Genomic DNA, 14,651 nt, shown 5'->3' with positions numbered 1-14,651 from the left:
GAAAAGCATTAAAAACTGCTAGATCTGATTACTTTTCGTCTCTTTTAGAAGACAACAAACATAACCCCAGGTATTTATTCAATACAGCAGCTAAATTAACAAAAGATAAAGCATCAACAGGTGTTGATATTTCCCAACAGCACAGCAGTACTGACTTTATGAACTACTTTACTTCTAAGATCGATACTATTAGAGATAAAATTGTAACCATGCAGCCGTCAGCTACAGTATCGCATCAGATAGCTTGCTATAGATCGTCTGAGGAACAATTCCACTCATTCTCTACTATAGGAGTGGAAGATTTGTATAAACTTGTTAAATCATCTAAACCAACAACATGTATGTTAGACCCTATTCCATCTAAGCTCCTAAAAGAGGTGCTTCCAGAAGTCATAGATCCTCTTCTGAATATTACTAATTCGTCATTGTCATTAGGATATGTCCCCAAAACCTTCAAACTGGCTGTTATTAAGCCTCTCATTAAAAAACCACAACTTGATCCTAGATAATTAGTTAATTACAGACTATCTCAAAGATACTAGAAAAAGCAGTATCCTTAGAGAGAAATGGTATCTGTGAGGATTTCCAGCAGAACTTTTTCATATTTTTTTAGACAGTGTTTTCCACGCTCACCTGTTTCTGGCTCAGGAAGTCCATGCCACAAGCCACATCCGCAGCAAAGTGCAGTAACTGCTGCGAGGAGAGCGTGGACGCGGTGCTGTTAGCGATGGCAAAGGCAGGGTCCGTCTCTAACACGCGGCTCTTACGCAGAAAGTCCAGCAGGTTTCCGTGAGGAGCGTATTCAATGGCCAGATACAGGTAACCTGCAGTAGAAGCAGACAGTGTGAATGAGCTCTCGAACACAGGCGCGTCGTATCGGAGATCTGCAGGAGATCAGCAAACGTCTGTGGGAGTTGAGGCGCACACCTCTGTGTTCACACGCTCCCAGAAGGTTAATGATGTTTGGATGATGACCCAGTTTACACAAGACCTCGAGTTCCCCGGCAAAGTCTCGGTGGTCGTCCTTAGAGGCATATTCTATGGTTCAGACAGAGAATGAGACATTGTGAGAGAAATCGAGCACTTGCTAACATACATACTGACTCTTTTCTTTGAATTCACCTCACCTTTCATTCTCTTGATGGCCGCGTCCATCCTCAGGCCGTCTTTCTTAATGCGGGCTTTCAGCACCTGCCCAAAGTTTCCCTCTCCGATCACATCCTGGAACTTGATGTTGCTCCACTCCAGGGTGGGATAGGCCACAGACTGGCTGGAGTTGGGAACTTTTTTGGGCACGTTCAGCGGCACGGAGCTAAACTGGACCACAGGCTCCTCTCTCTGTGAGCACAGGAGAGATCGATGTTTACAGGAGAGTTTAGCTCCAACACACCTGAAGCAGCTACTGAAGGATCCAAACTCTGAACTGGAGCTAAACTCTGCTGTACGGCCAAGTGCTAGTGTGAGAACCCTAACCCTGCTATAGAGATAAAGCTGTGACTCAATTCAGCTGATTTTTACTGTGATAGATCTGTAAATGAATGCATACGGTCAGTGGGAACGCTGAACTTAGGTCGGTCTCTCACCGCTATGTTGTGGAAGGCCTGCACCATGTGACTATGGAAAGAGGCTCTCTTGAGCTGCAGGACGATGCAGAAGGCCAGCAGGATAGTGATGCACGTCATGCCGGCGGAGCCCAGGATCGCATAGAACAGCATGTTACCGTGAGCCTGGAACCTGTGCAGCTCTGAAAGACAATTTACAATCACTGTCATTTGGAGCATTTTATAGTGCTGAACAAATATAAATATTTATGAAAATTAACTTCGCCTGTCAAGTGTTAAATAATGTAACTTGTTAAATGAAATGCTAATGTTAAATGTTAATAATGGTTCATCTTTAATAAAGGTTTGTCTTTCTTCCTGCACATTATTGCTCATTTTGATCAATATACATCCACTATAAATATCCACATAAAGTGTTTACCTGGTTATGAGCGACACTGTATTTCATTGGTTCTTGTCACATGCAGAAGATATATTACCACAAATTTAACGCTGACTTCCATCATTATAAACAGTAAGTGATCCGTGCCTGTAGAGGGCAGTGTTACTCTCTCAGTGTGTCTCATCCTCATTCTATGTTTCAGATGCTCACATGAGCTCCTTTATGAAGCTGCACTAGTGAAGACTTAATGAATGCTGCTTCTGTAATTATTTACTCTCCCTGACTGACTTTCTTCTGTGGAACACCAAAGAATATATTTAAGAAAGTTTTCTAGACATTTCCCAAAATATCTTCTTTAATTTTCTACAGAAGAAAGAAAGTTATACAGGTTTAGAATAGCAATCGAGTGAGTAAATGATGACAGAACAATATCCCTTTAATATCCCTGTTAGAGTGCACACAGCATAACATCTTGGCCAATTAGAGACAGATGGGAGTTGAGGCAGAGAAAAAGAAAATATATTCAAGCTGAAATGACACGGCTTTACTAGAGGACCGGACTCTCACTCCAGTAGTGAATCCTACTGGAAGATTTGGGATGACACTGGATGAACACACCACATGCATCTCATAGGAAACACTCAGCGGTTCAGCGCACAGACTCACGTGAGCTCTCCTGCGGCAGCAGCGTCTTGAGGGTGATCTGTGGTCTCTCCACACTCTCTCCCATGTTGTTGACGCTCCAGAGCTCCAGCTGGTAGGTGCTGTCCTCCCTCAGACCCCTGAGCTGGAAGCGCATGCTGGTCTGGTCCTGCACGCCGAGCTCCACCTGCTGACTGTACTCCGTCTGCTCCGTCTGCTGGTAGCGGATCATGGCTCTGGAGATGGAGTGACCCTCGGCCACCGACCAGGTGATGACGGCTGAGGAGTCGCTGATGTTACAGGTGGAGATGTTGGCAGGAGGAGGAGGAAGCTCTGATGGATCACCGCATAACCAATCAATAACTCCACTAGTATATCCAACTCATCCGCATACATACAGTACACTCACATAAAGAAATATATAGTAGGCAGCAAAACTGCTTGATTGTTTTTGGCATTAACTGTCTCATCGTTTTCTGAATTTGCTATGAAACTATTTTGAACAGCGCTGTGACTTTGATGGACAAGAGAGCTTTCAGAGGAGACACAGATCTATCAGTGCTGTGTAGCGTGTGTGTAGATGTGATGACACGCCAGTGATGACAGGAATCAATACATATGGCTGCTAGCTAAAAAAAAAAGTGAGAGGCACAAAGGCATCCTTACGGTTGCTCAGTGTCCAGGCACTGACGGTGGGGCAGGCCTGTCCCACGGCGCTGCTGCTCGTCCTCACCTTGCACTGGTATTTGCGTCTGGGTTTCAGCTCGTTCAGACGGAGGTCGGAGGAGTTCGACGCGAGCTGGAATCTCCTCTCGGTTCCCGAAGCTCCGGCCTGCTGACACGTGACCTCGTACCTCCAGTCCTCCTCGGCAGGAGTGGCGTCCCACGACAGGAGCAGCACGGTCTGACTGACGGGGCTCAGCTTCACACCCACGGGGAGCTCTGAGACAAACACAGGTGTTTTATCATCCTGCCGTGTGATGAACGTGAGGCTGTGTTTGAGCTCTTACCGAGCATCTGCGTGGAGAAAGTGGCTTCGGGTCCAGGCTGGCCGGTTCCGCCCGCTCCGTGGCGACTCAGCTGCACCTGTGTGGTGTATTGGGTCATGGGAGAAAGGTTGTCCAACCTCACCAGAGAGCCGCTCGCTGTGGAACACATGGAGAAACGTGTCTCTTTTAATCCATATCTGCTATCTACTTCAAACACAGTTTCACAGTTTTCTAACGATTTTCCACGTTTTGAGTATCAGTCCGATCAGCAAGAACAATGAGCCAAAGACACAAATATGTTTAGACTGTTTTCTAATGCACGCACCCAGAACTAAACAACAGTGTTCTTCATTAGTTGTACAAACACATTTAGCTAATAAAGAAGATTCCCCTGCATGAAGTGAAACAACACAAGCATCAGATGAGGTCAGTGATTCTGGAAACAGTCATGTGCTTTTCCTCTGCTGTGAAATGAAAGGCCCTTCCGGAGCAATGACTTCACCCGCATTCTTCTGACTAGTCATAATATCTTCTGTATTTGACAGCGATCAGAAATATGTTCAGCTCATCACATTTCCATCACCTTTTTGTAATTTATTGCACAATGGAAATATTTATTACACTAGACAGTCTGCCAAGAGCAACACAGTGACCTGTAACCTCGGGTATGAAATGTTCCAGCTGCTGTATGCAGTAACACAAACGCATGCCGATGAAGTGCCGTTACCCTCCACGCTTCTCCATGTAGATGAGCTGGTGTGTTTGTAGATGAGCTTGACTGAGGTGACAGGCCCGTCTCCGGTGTAGGGCTCTTTATTGAGCAGCAGCAGCAGGTGATGCGGGCCGCTGTCGTTCAGGAGCGGAGGATTCTGGGGCTGCGGAGGAACTGAAAACAGAGACGTGCCAGCTGAGTAATGAAGTCATTAATGCATTACCTACAGCAAAACTAATGGAAACACATATTCCTCTCTTGATATTGCTCGCACACCTGTGATCTTCAGCTTTAGACTGTACAAACTTTCTACATTTGAGGTCACTGAGATTGGGGCTGCAGTGAATTTCCTTATAAAGTCATGTATTTATGAACATAAGGCACTGATAGCTAAGCCATCTTAACATTGTGAAGTCAACCCAGAAGCCACATTTAATGAACAAAAATTGTTTAATGTGACACAGAGGTGGCATTTATTATTTTAGTCACAATCAGTGGTCTGAATGCCATGATAATGTTGTATGGCACATTAGGCAGTTTGTGTCACCTATGCATTGTGCAGTGGATCCAGAGCAGGAGCGGGTTTTTCAATGTCAGAGCAGTTTTTACACATAGAGACGCCTTTAGAGAAACACAGACTTTTGTTTTCTAATCCTCCAGGATCTAACCCCGACAGAGCAATCGTAACACCAACATGAAGGGACACATTCAGGATTGTAATCTAATGCCCTTTCTCAGTTTAGTCATTTTTGTGATTCTATAGGCAAACTGAAAAAAATCCTGCAATCTTGGAGAGGCTATTTTGTCTACAAATGTTTTTTTTCATACTTTTACTGTTGCCATGTTAAATATTTACAGCTAATATTCCCACTATGGACATTGCTAATTTCATAGCCATATAACCTTTTGGCTCCTGAAACACAGTATGTTGTGAATGTTTGGAAATTTAGCTGGGAGGAAAATAGAGACAGACCTTGGGGAACTTTGAAGAATCTCACCTTTAACGTTCACAATGAATTCTTTCTCCTCCTGATAGTGTTTGGTCTTCACTTGACACGACCAGCGTCCAGCGGCCGACACACTGATCTTCTCCACCCTGAATGCTGACGTCGTTTTATCATTTTCCGTCTGTGTGTCCACTGCCTGAGAAAAACGAAAGAAGAGGCGTTTCAGGAACAACGCAGCGGCTCAAGCAGATCAAAGCTCACGGTGTGTGAAACGGTGCGAGTGCATTGGTGATGTTATTGAGACGAGACTCACATAGACAATGGTTTTGTCCGGTTTGACCAGGGTTATTTCCCCGTGTAAAGGAGCGGGCCAGCCTGACGCAGAGCAGTTGACTCTGTATGTGATGCCTGAGTTGAGCTCGATGTCTCTCAGACTGCTCACGATAACAGGTCTCGTGTCTTTCAAAGAAATCACAAGCAGACCAGGATTCAGCCCAGAGATCTCCCAGAAACACAGGACGGTTTCTTTTTTCTTTGAAATAAATGAGTTTTACCAGGTTTCTCACAGCGAGCTCCGTGCCTGCCTTCACACACACATCCTCTGAAGCGACTGCATTTGCTCTGTTCACACTCGCACTTCTGTTTACAGTCGGCGCCGTAATAACCGGCTGGACAGGCTGGAATCACAAGAGCACTAAATCACATGCCTCCTCAATGTATCTTAATAAATAATCATAATAATATAGAAAAATCACTTCTTCTTCACACTTCACTTCAGATTAGAGCAATAAAACACAATTCACATGCTATTTCATCAAAATAAAGAGAGTTACAAGCAATATTTGAACAAAATATTTGTAAAGTGTTTATTTTCATTGCACACACTTCAGAACACCTTCAGCGAAACTAGTTCAGAGTACTACCATTATTACTAGCATTCAGACAGAATATTAAATTAAACTTCCTCCTGTGTGTTAAACTCTACAGGATTTCATCTCACCCTCGCTGCAGTTAAAGCCCCTCCATCCAGACGCGCAGGAGCAGCCGTACGGGTCTCTGAGACAGAAGAGCAGAGAACGACAGACTCCATCCACACAGCGCTCCTTACAGCTCCGGCCGAAGCGGCCCTCACCGCACACTACACACACAACACAACACACATCAAACACTACACACTACACACACAACACACAACACAACACAATACAACACACATCAAACACTACACACACATCAAACACTACACACTACACACACAACACAACACACATCAAACACTACACACACGTGTTTGACTTACGACTTGGGGAAGTCGTGGCCTAATGGTTAGAGAGTCGGACTCGTAACCCAAAGGTTGTGGGTTCGAGTCTCGTACCAGCAGGGATTGTAGGTGGGGGGAGTGAATGTACAGCGCTCTCTTCCACCTTCAATACCACGACCTAACCACACACATCAAACACTACACACACAACACAACACACATCCAACACAACACACACACAACACAACACACATCAAACACTACACACAACACAACACATCAAACACAACACACACAACACAACACACATCAAACACTACACACAACACAACACATCAAACACAACACACACAACACGACACACATCAAACACTACACACACCACAACACACATCAAACACTACACACACAACACACATCAAACACAACACACACACTACACTACACACATCAAACACTACACACACAACACACATCAAACACAACACACACACTACACTACACACATCAAACACTACACACACAACACACATCAAACACAACACACACACTACACTACACACATCAAACACTACACACACAACACACATCAAACACAACACACACACTACACTACACACATCAAACACTACACACACAACACACATCAAACACAACACACACACTACACTACACACATCAAACACTACACACACAACACACATCAAACACAACACACACACTACACTACACACATCAAACACTACACACACAACACACATCAAACACAACACACACACTACACTACACACATCAAACACTACACACACAACACACATCAAACACAACACACACACTACACTACACACATCAAACACTACACACACAACACACATCAAACACAACACACACACTACACTACACACATCAAACACTACACACACAACACACATCAAACACAACACACACACTACACTACACACATCAAACACTACACACACAACACACATCAAACACAACACACACACTACACTACACACATCAAACACTACACACACAACACACATCAAACACAACACACACACTACACTACACACATCAAACACTACACACACAACACACATCAAACACAACACACACACTACACTACACACATCAAACACTACACACACAACACACATCAAACACAACACACACACTACACTACACACATCAAACACTACACACACAACACACATCAAACACAACACACACACTACACTACACACATCAAACACTACACACACAACACACATCAAACACAACACACACACTACACTACACACATCAAACACTACACACACAACACACATCAAACACAACACACACACTACACTACACACATCAAACACTACACACACAACACACATCAAACACAACACACACACTACACTACACACATCAAACACTACACACACAACACACATCAAACACAACACACACACTACACTACACACATCAAACACTACACACACAACACACATCAAACACAACACACACACTACACTACACACATCAAACACTACACACACAACACACATCAAACACAACACACACACTACACTACACACATCAAACACTACACACACAACACACATCAAACACAACACACACACTACACTACACACATCAAACACTACACACACAACACACATCAAACACAACACACACACTACACTACACACATCAAACACTACACACACAACACACATCAAACACAACACACACACTACACTACACACATCAAACACTACACACACAACACACATCAAACACAACACACACACTACACTACACACATCAAACACTACACACACAACACACATCAAACACAACACACACACTACACTACACACATCAAACACTACACACACAACACACATCAAACACAACACACACACTACACTACACACATCAAACACTACACACACAACACACATCAAACACAACACACACACTACACTACACACATCAAACACTACACACACAACACACATCAAACACAACACACACACTACACTACACACATCAAACACTACACACACACAACACAACACAACACACATCAAATACTACCAACACACATCAAACACAACACACACAACACACCACACCACCAACACACACAACACAACACACTACACTACACACATCAAACACTACACACACAACACAACACACATCAAACACAACACACACAACACACTACACTACACACATCAAACACTACACACACACAACACAACACAACACACACACACACAACACAACACAACACACATCAAACACTACACACACAACACACATCAAACACTACACACACAACACAACACAACACACATCAAACACTACACACACAACACACATCAAACACTACACACACAACACAACACAACACACATCAAACACTACACACACAACACACATCAAACACTACACACACAACACAACACAACACACATCAAACACTACACACACAACACAACACAACACACATCAAACACTACACACACAACACAACACAACACACATCAAACACTACACACACAACACAACACAACACACATCAAACACTACACACACAACACAACACAACACACATCAAACACTACACACACAACACAACACAACACACATCAAACACTACACACACACAACACAACACACATCAAACACTACACACACACAACACAACACACATCAAACACTACACACACACAACACAACACACATCAAACACTACACACACACAACACAACACACATCAAACACTACAAACACAACACACATCAAACACTACACACACACAACACAACACACATCAAACACTACAAACACAACACACATCAAACACTACACACACACAACACAACACACATCAAACACTACACACACACAACACAACACACATCAAACACACAACACACATCAAACACTACTCCCCAAACACACAACCACCAGCAGCGTCTCAGCAGCCTAACAGTGAATACAGACGCTGCCGAAATATCTCTCCTACTCTCCTACAAGTGCCATTGACCAATCATATATTAATCACTCATTCAGAAAACTGAATTATTCAGAAAGAGTTGTTTTTAGTTCAGTTTACTTTCAGCTAAATGCTTTTTGGACTGGAGAGTTTCCACAGTAAAATAATCTATCTACGACCATCACTAAAAATTTTTAAAACCTAAAAAACCTGTCAAAATAGGGTGTGATTCATAAACTCCCAAGGGTGACTTAAACATGGCCCCTGTAATAAATGTGACCTGAGTAAATGAGCAAAGAGTGTTACCTGTTTCACAGGTGGGTCCTTTAAACCCCGGAGGGCAGATGCATTCTCCCGTCACATCGTCACACAAGCCTCCGTTAGCGCAGGACAGACACGATTTCATACAATCTGCTCCCCATAAACCAGCCTTACAACCTGTTAACCACGCAACTCACCGTTACTCAACAGAAGCTCACATTCTGCTGAAAACACTTACACTTCTTTAACTTTGTGACAGAAAATCATTACTAATCATTTCAGCGCTGTTAAAAACATTGATCAATATTTTAACATTCATATTTGAAAAAATATATATATAATTCAAAACCATGAGCTCAACAGATGAGCAAATCATTGAAAAGACGCGTATAGAACAGATCAGAAATGTGTTTGAAGTCAATATTATGTGTTTTTATTTCATGTCTTCAGACACCAGCAGATCACTGAATAATGCAGAAGACTGACTGCAGACTTCTTTAACAATCTTTAATAATCTCTTCATTAAGAATTATTGCGTTCAGGTCGGGGGAATGATTCATTGTGTTTATTCATCACATATTTATTACAATAAATAAATCAAGACATTCAGTGAACATGATACAGTGAGAGATGCACATCCAGCAAACAGTTTTAAGCAGCCTAATCGTGCTGGAGAGTAAAGACTTATTAGGATTCACAAATCCACGAATCACTAAATGAGCATTTAACCAACATAATGGCCAGTAGTGAAATATCTATAGTGCGGCTTACAGTGAGGGCTAGAGTTATTAATCTTTATGATCATGACACTTGTGATTTAAACATCAAGTGCATAGATTTTACACATTTTTTTCAGTTTTTTTCTCCATTCTGTCACCGATGGAGTTTTGGTTCCTTGCTTAGTTGGTGGCACTTAATTTCCAGCGGTATCGTCGACTTGATTGCACAGATGGGTGAATTAAAGGAACACTCCACTATTTTTGAAAATAGGCTAATTTTCCAACTCCCCTAGAGCTAAACAGTTGAGTTTTACCACATGAAAATAGTCCCCAGCACGCTCCCTGTGCAAGCAGGTGGTCACGTTGGTTATGTTGACGGAAGTTAGCCTATTTTCAGGCGCTGTGTAATATCATTGCACCTGCTGCACCCATGGTACGGCAGCAAAGTTCCTTGATTATTACGCCGGAATGAGAGTATAGTTCCTAGCCATATCGGCCCCAACTTTTCATTTTCCGTCGGTCTTAATACACGATGTAACTACAGAAGAGTCCAGTTTTAAATGGGAAAAATATCGAAACTCTTTGGTCATTTTTGAGCGAGATGCTAACGGTCTAATCAGAGTCAATGATCTATGCTAAGCTAAGCTAAAAGTGCTACCGCCAGACCCGGAGATCGGCTGAATGGATTCGAAAACAGTCAAATTCAACTGTTTAACTCTAGGGGAGTTGGAAAATGAGCCTATTTTCAAAAATAGTGGAGTGTTCCTTTAAGGGTGATTGGGACAGTTTGTGAATTTCCAACATGAGCAAGGTTTCTTGCCATAAATTAAAACATCAGCTGAACACATGGTATATTTCTGTAATACTGAAGATGTTAAAGGTGCAATAGGAGATCTTGGAAAATGCTAACTTTAGCCTGATAGCACTGAAAGCGAACGTCCCACCCTCCCTGCAATCGCCGTCCAAAGCCACTGATTGGGACAGCACAATTTTTCATTGATTTAGGGTAGTGTAAGAATATTTACTGTATTGCACAAGTTAGTTCATACTTTAATAAAATTTTATATGCAATATTTCATTTTCTGTTCATCATTATTAAGAGCCCATGTTTATTTCTGTTCAACTTTATTTCTCACTTCATAAATCCATCCAAAATTCATACAATACAACACATGTAACTGAGGGAAAAGAAGGCTTGAAGTCCAAAAGTCATTGAAAACATTTAAAAATCAAATATTAGACAAGTAAAAAATAAAAATAAAAATGCTTCAGGTCCAAAAAAAACAACAACAACAAAAACAAAAAATTGTTGGGTGGCCCCATCACCAATTAACTGTTTGACAAACATATTTAACCTGCACAAACCTTTAACAGAAACATGAATAGAGTGTATTACTGCAACAAAAAACATTAAAAAAAAAAGTTTATCTATAATGCTTCTATTTTCAAAACGCTTCTATTTCAGCATTTTTATTTGAGCAAACATCTAGCTAGTTCATTAATATTTTTGTGGTTGATTAGGGCTTGCATAAATAACGGTTGGAAACCACTGATTTAGGGCAGAGCATATACAGTGGTTCTTTATTGCAAGGTAAATCATTTTCTTAATTAGCAAAGCCTTTAAGCACTGTCCCAATCAACCAAAATGATGCTGTCCCATCCACCCAAACTGTGTTAGGGTGGATGGGACAAAATAAAAACAACCTAATTCGGAAAATAGAAACATGATATTAACACTTTTTTTTACTGATTTTGTAGAAGTAGTGCATCATATTTATTTCCATCAAAAGTTTGTATAATAGAGTAGCTATGACAATTTTAGGGCCTTATTATGAAAACTAGCAAAAGCTTATGTCATTTTCCTCAGTTCCTCACTTCCTGTTTGATGCATGCTCCACCCACCTACATGATGTCACTCGAATGAGGGCATCCCATTTTAATTATGTGGTCTTACACCTAGGACTAATTAGGTGAGAAAATAAATTCTGTATAGTTATACTGTCCCATTTGACCTTATGTCCCAATCACCCTTAATTCACCTACTATTTAAACTGAACTGAGCTGGATGATGACGTCACTGAATTCAATGATGAACTGCCTTTAACTGAAAATGTAATGTTTACTATTGTCCTTTTGCATTATTGACACACTATTTTCCTATTTAATACTGTAAAGCTGCTTTGACACAATCTGTATTGTTAAAAGCGCTGTATAAATAAAGGTGACTTGACATTACTGGACACTTTACCGAGAGTGATAGTGTTTGGTAAGAGAGCATGAACTGAAGGACTTACTCCTGACGATCAGTCGGGTTATTGCTGAGCTGAACGGAGCTCCAGAAATGTAACGGATCGCATATATACCAGCATGAATTTGGGCTTTTGCATCGATTATTGGGTAATTTATTACATCCATATTGTCCTCTTTGGGTGACGCATTTTCAAAATTTCCTGAAAAACAAAACAACAACAGCTAGAACAACAAAAACTATAATGTTACTGATATTCTTGATGTTTTGCCAGAAAATCAAGGATTATGTGGTAAATGCTGAACACATGTAAAACTGAAACTGTAAGTCAAAATAAATAGAAGCAAATAATTAATTATAAAAGTTTAAAATCTTTATAGTGCCTGTATAGAGACTTTAACTTCTCAAGACACTTTACTATAAAACAAGGCACAGATGTTTGTTAATATTGTTTATTAAGTGTTCAGAGTTCCCACCGTTTTTATAGATGATTGTGTCCTCTGGTAAATATGTCTTTCTCGAGAAAGAGATGTTAACGTCTTCACCTTCATTAACAGTGATTGTCAGAGATTCAGGGAGGAAAGCAGCTGAAGGAAAAAGAAACAGTTGAACCCCCTCAGTGTATGCATATCCAAACAAGTCTTTCCCTTCAGAGGAGCCAAAGCACCGCTCACATGTCAGTGTTATTACCTTCATGGAGCATCTTGTAGGTGTAGATTTTACTCCTGCTAGAGTTTTTGAGCTGGCAGTAAAAAGCTCCGAAGGTGTGATTGCGGGACATCCAGGTGACTTTAGCGGCGGAGTGGTGGCTTCTGTCCGGTTCAGTGCTCAGGACATGAGCTTCCTGATCGGGATACTCGTGGCCCAGACTCAGCGATCCGGTGCCAGAAACGGTCCAGTCGCTGCTCACACACCGGAGAGACGGCGAGTACCCCGAGGACATGACCGGGTCCGGATTGATCAGAGTCACGTCTGAGATATCAAGAGCGCTGCCTGCGGAAACATGACAGGAATCATCATTATTTAATGAGTCAAAGAGCTGTTCTGGTTTCGGACTGTCCTACAAAACCACTCATGAACCTCCTCAATGAGCTCTTCTAGTGACACAGCAACATCTCCACTCAGTGCTACAGGACATGTACAATCATATCGATGTGTTACATTTCAGCTTGTTCTATCTGCTCATCCCTGTATCTAACTCACCTCTGTACATTTACTACTCATATTATTGTCTGTATTGTGTAAATGTGTTCTTCTGCTGTAACTCTGTCTAGCTGAGTAAATTAAGCTTCTGTTACTAAGCCAAATGAACACAACTGATGCAATTCTGAATCATACCATCCAACACTGACAACAGTCCTCAACAATTCTCAACAATTTTTCCAAGTAATGTGCAAACAAATTCATTATGGCATTGAAATGAGGTGATGTTACGCCTGTTTTATGTGGTTTACACAATAGGAGACTCATGCTGACTCTGAGGTAGGAGTTAATGCTTGTGGTTTTAAAACTCTCTCTGTGTTGTAATACCCATAAAATCACTCCAGGACTCAAACACTTTAGCAACTCTGACCACATAAAACACTGAATGCACCAAAACTGAAATCCTGGCATACAACTACTGGTCCATGACAGAGACACAAATCCAGCCGACTGGAGGCATGAGTGAAGAATCAGACTCTGAAACCCACAGAAGAGTTTTAATCTATATGTTCTGGTTCTGTAGAAGGCTGTAAATGTGCTGAAGCAACACAGAAATGTCTAAAGGTTAGGGTCAAGTCAAGTCAAGTCAAGTCTGCTTTATTGTCAATTCTTCCACATGTACAGCACATACACACAGAGAATTGAAATTGCGTTACTCTCAGACCCTTGGTGCATACAGATAACACTAACAGTAGAACATAAATACAGATATACAGATTAA

General features: G+C 41.6%; 1 protein-coding gene across 1 annotated transcript in view; it reads right to left on the bottom strand.

Moving 5' to 3' along the window:
• Positions 1 to 14,651, bottom strand: part of LOC107656940 (tyrosine-protein kinase receptor Tie-2-like) — a 37,026-nt gene that overhangs the window by 17,328 nt on the left and 5,047 nt on the right. The window contains exons 2-17 of the mRNA XM_016444893.1: positions 13,418 to 13,720; positions 13,204 to 13,314; positions 12,774 to 12,929; positions 9,806 to 9,937; positions 6,235 to 6,372; positions 5,789 to 5,911; positions 5,548 to 5,693; positions 5,286 to 5,430; positions 4,303 to 4,461; positions 3,597 to 3,731; positions 3,253 to 3,528; positions 2,611 to 2,919; positions 1,584 to 1,744; positions 1,128 to 1,338; positions 928 to 1,038; positions 634 to 824 (exon numbers count right to left, since the gene is read on the bottom strand). Coding sequence (XP_016300379.1) covers positions 634 to 824; positions 928 to 1,038; positions 1,128 to 1,338; positions 1,584 to 1,744; positions 2,611 to 2,919; positions 3,253 to 3,528; positions 3,597 to 3,731; positions 4,303 to 4,461; positions 5,286 to 5,430; positions 5,548 to 5,693; positions 5,789 to 5,911; positions 6,235 to 6,372; positions 9,806 to 9,937; positions 12,774 to 12,929; positions 13,204 to 13,314; positions 13,418 to 13,720 — 2,807 coding nt within the window. The remainder of the gene's footprint in view (positions 1 to 633; positions 825 to 927; positions 1,039 to 1,127; positions 1,339 to 1,583; positions 1,745 to 2,610; positions 2,920 to 3,252; positions 3,529 to 3,596; positions 3,732 to 4,302; positions 4,462 to 5,285; positions 5,431 to 5,547; positions 5,694 to 5,788; positions 5,912 to 6,234; positions 6,373 to 9,805; positions 9,938 to 12,773; positions 12,930 to 13,203; positions 13,315 to 13,417; positions 13,721 to 14,651) is intronic.

The sequence above is a fragment of the Sinocyclocheilus anshuiensis genome, unplaced genomic scaffold, assembly GCF_001515605.1.
Source record: "Sinocyclocheilus anshuiensis isolate Anshui unplaced genomic scaffold, SAMN03320099.WGS_v1.1 scaffold4445, whole genome shotgun sequence".
NCBI lineage: Eukaryota > Metazoa > Chordata > Actinopteri > Cypriniformes > Cyprinidae > Sinocyclocheilus > Sinocyclocheilus anshuiensis.
Note: the sequence above shows the minus strand (reverse complement) of the source record. Positions and strands in the feature narration are given on the sequence as shown.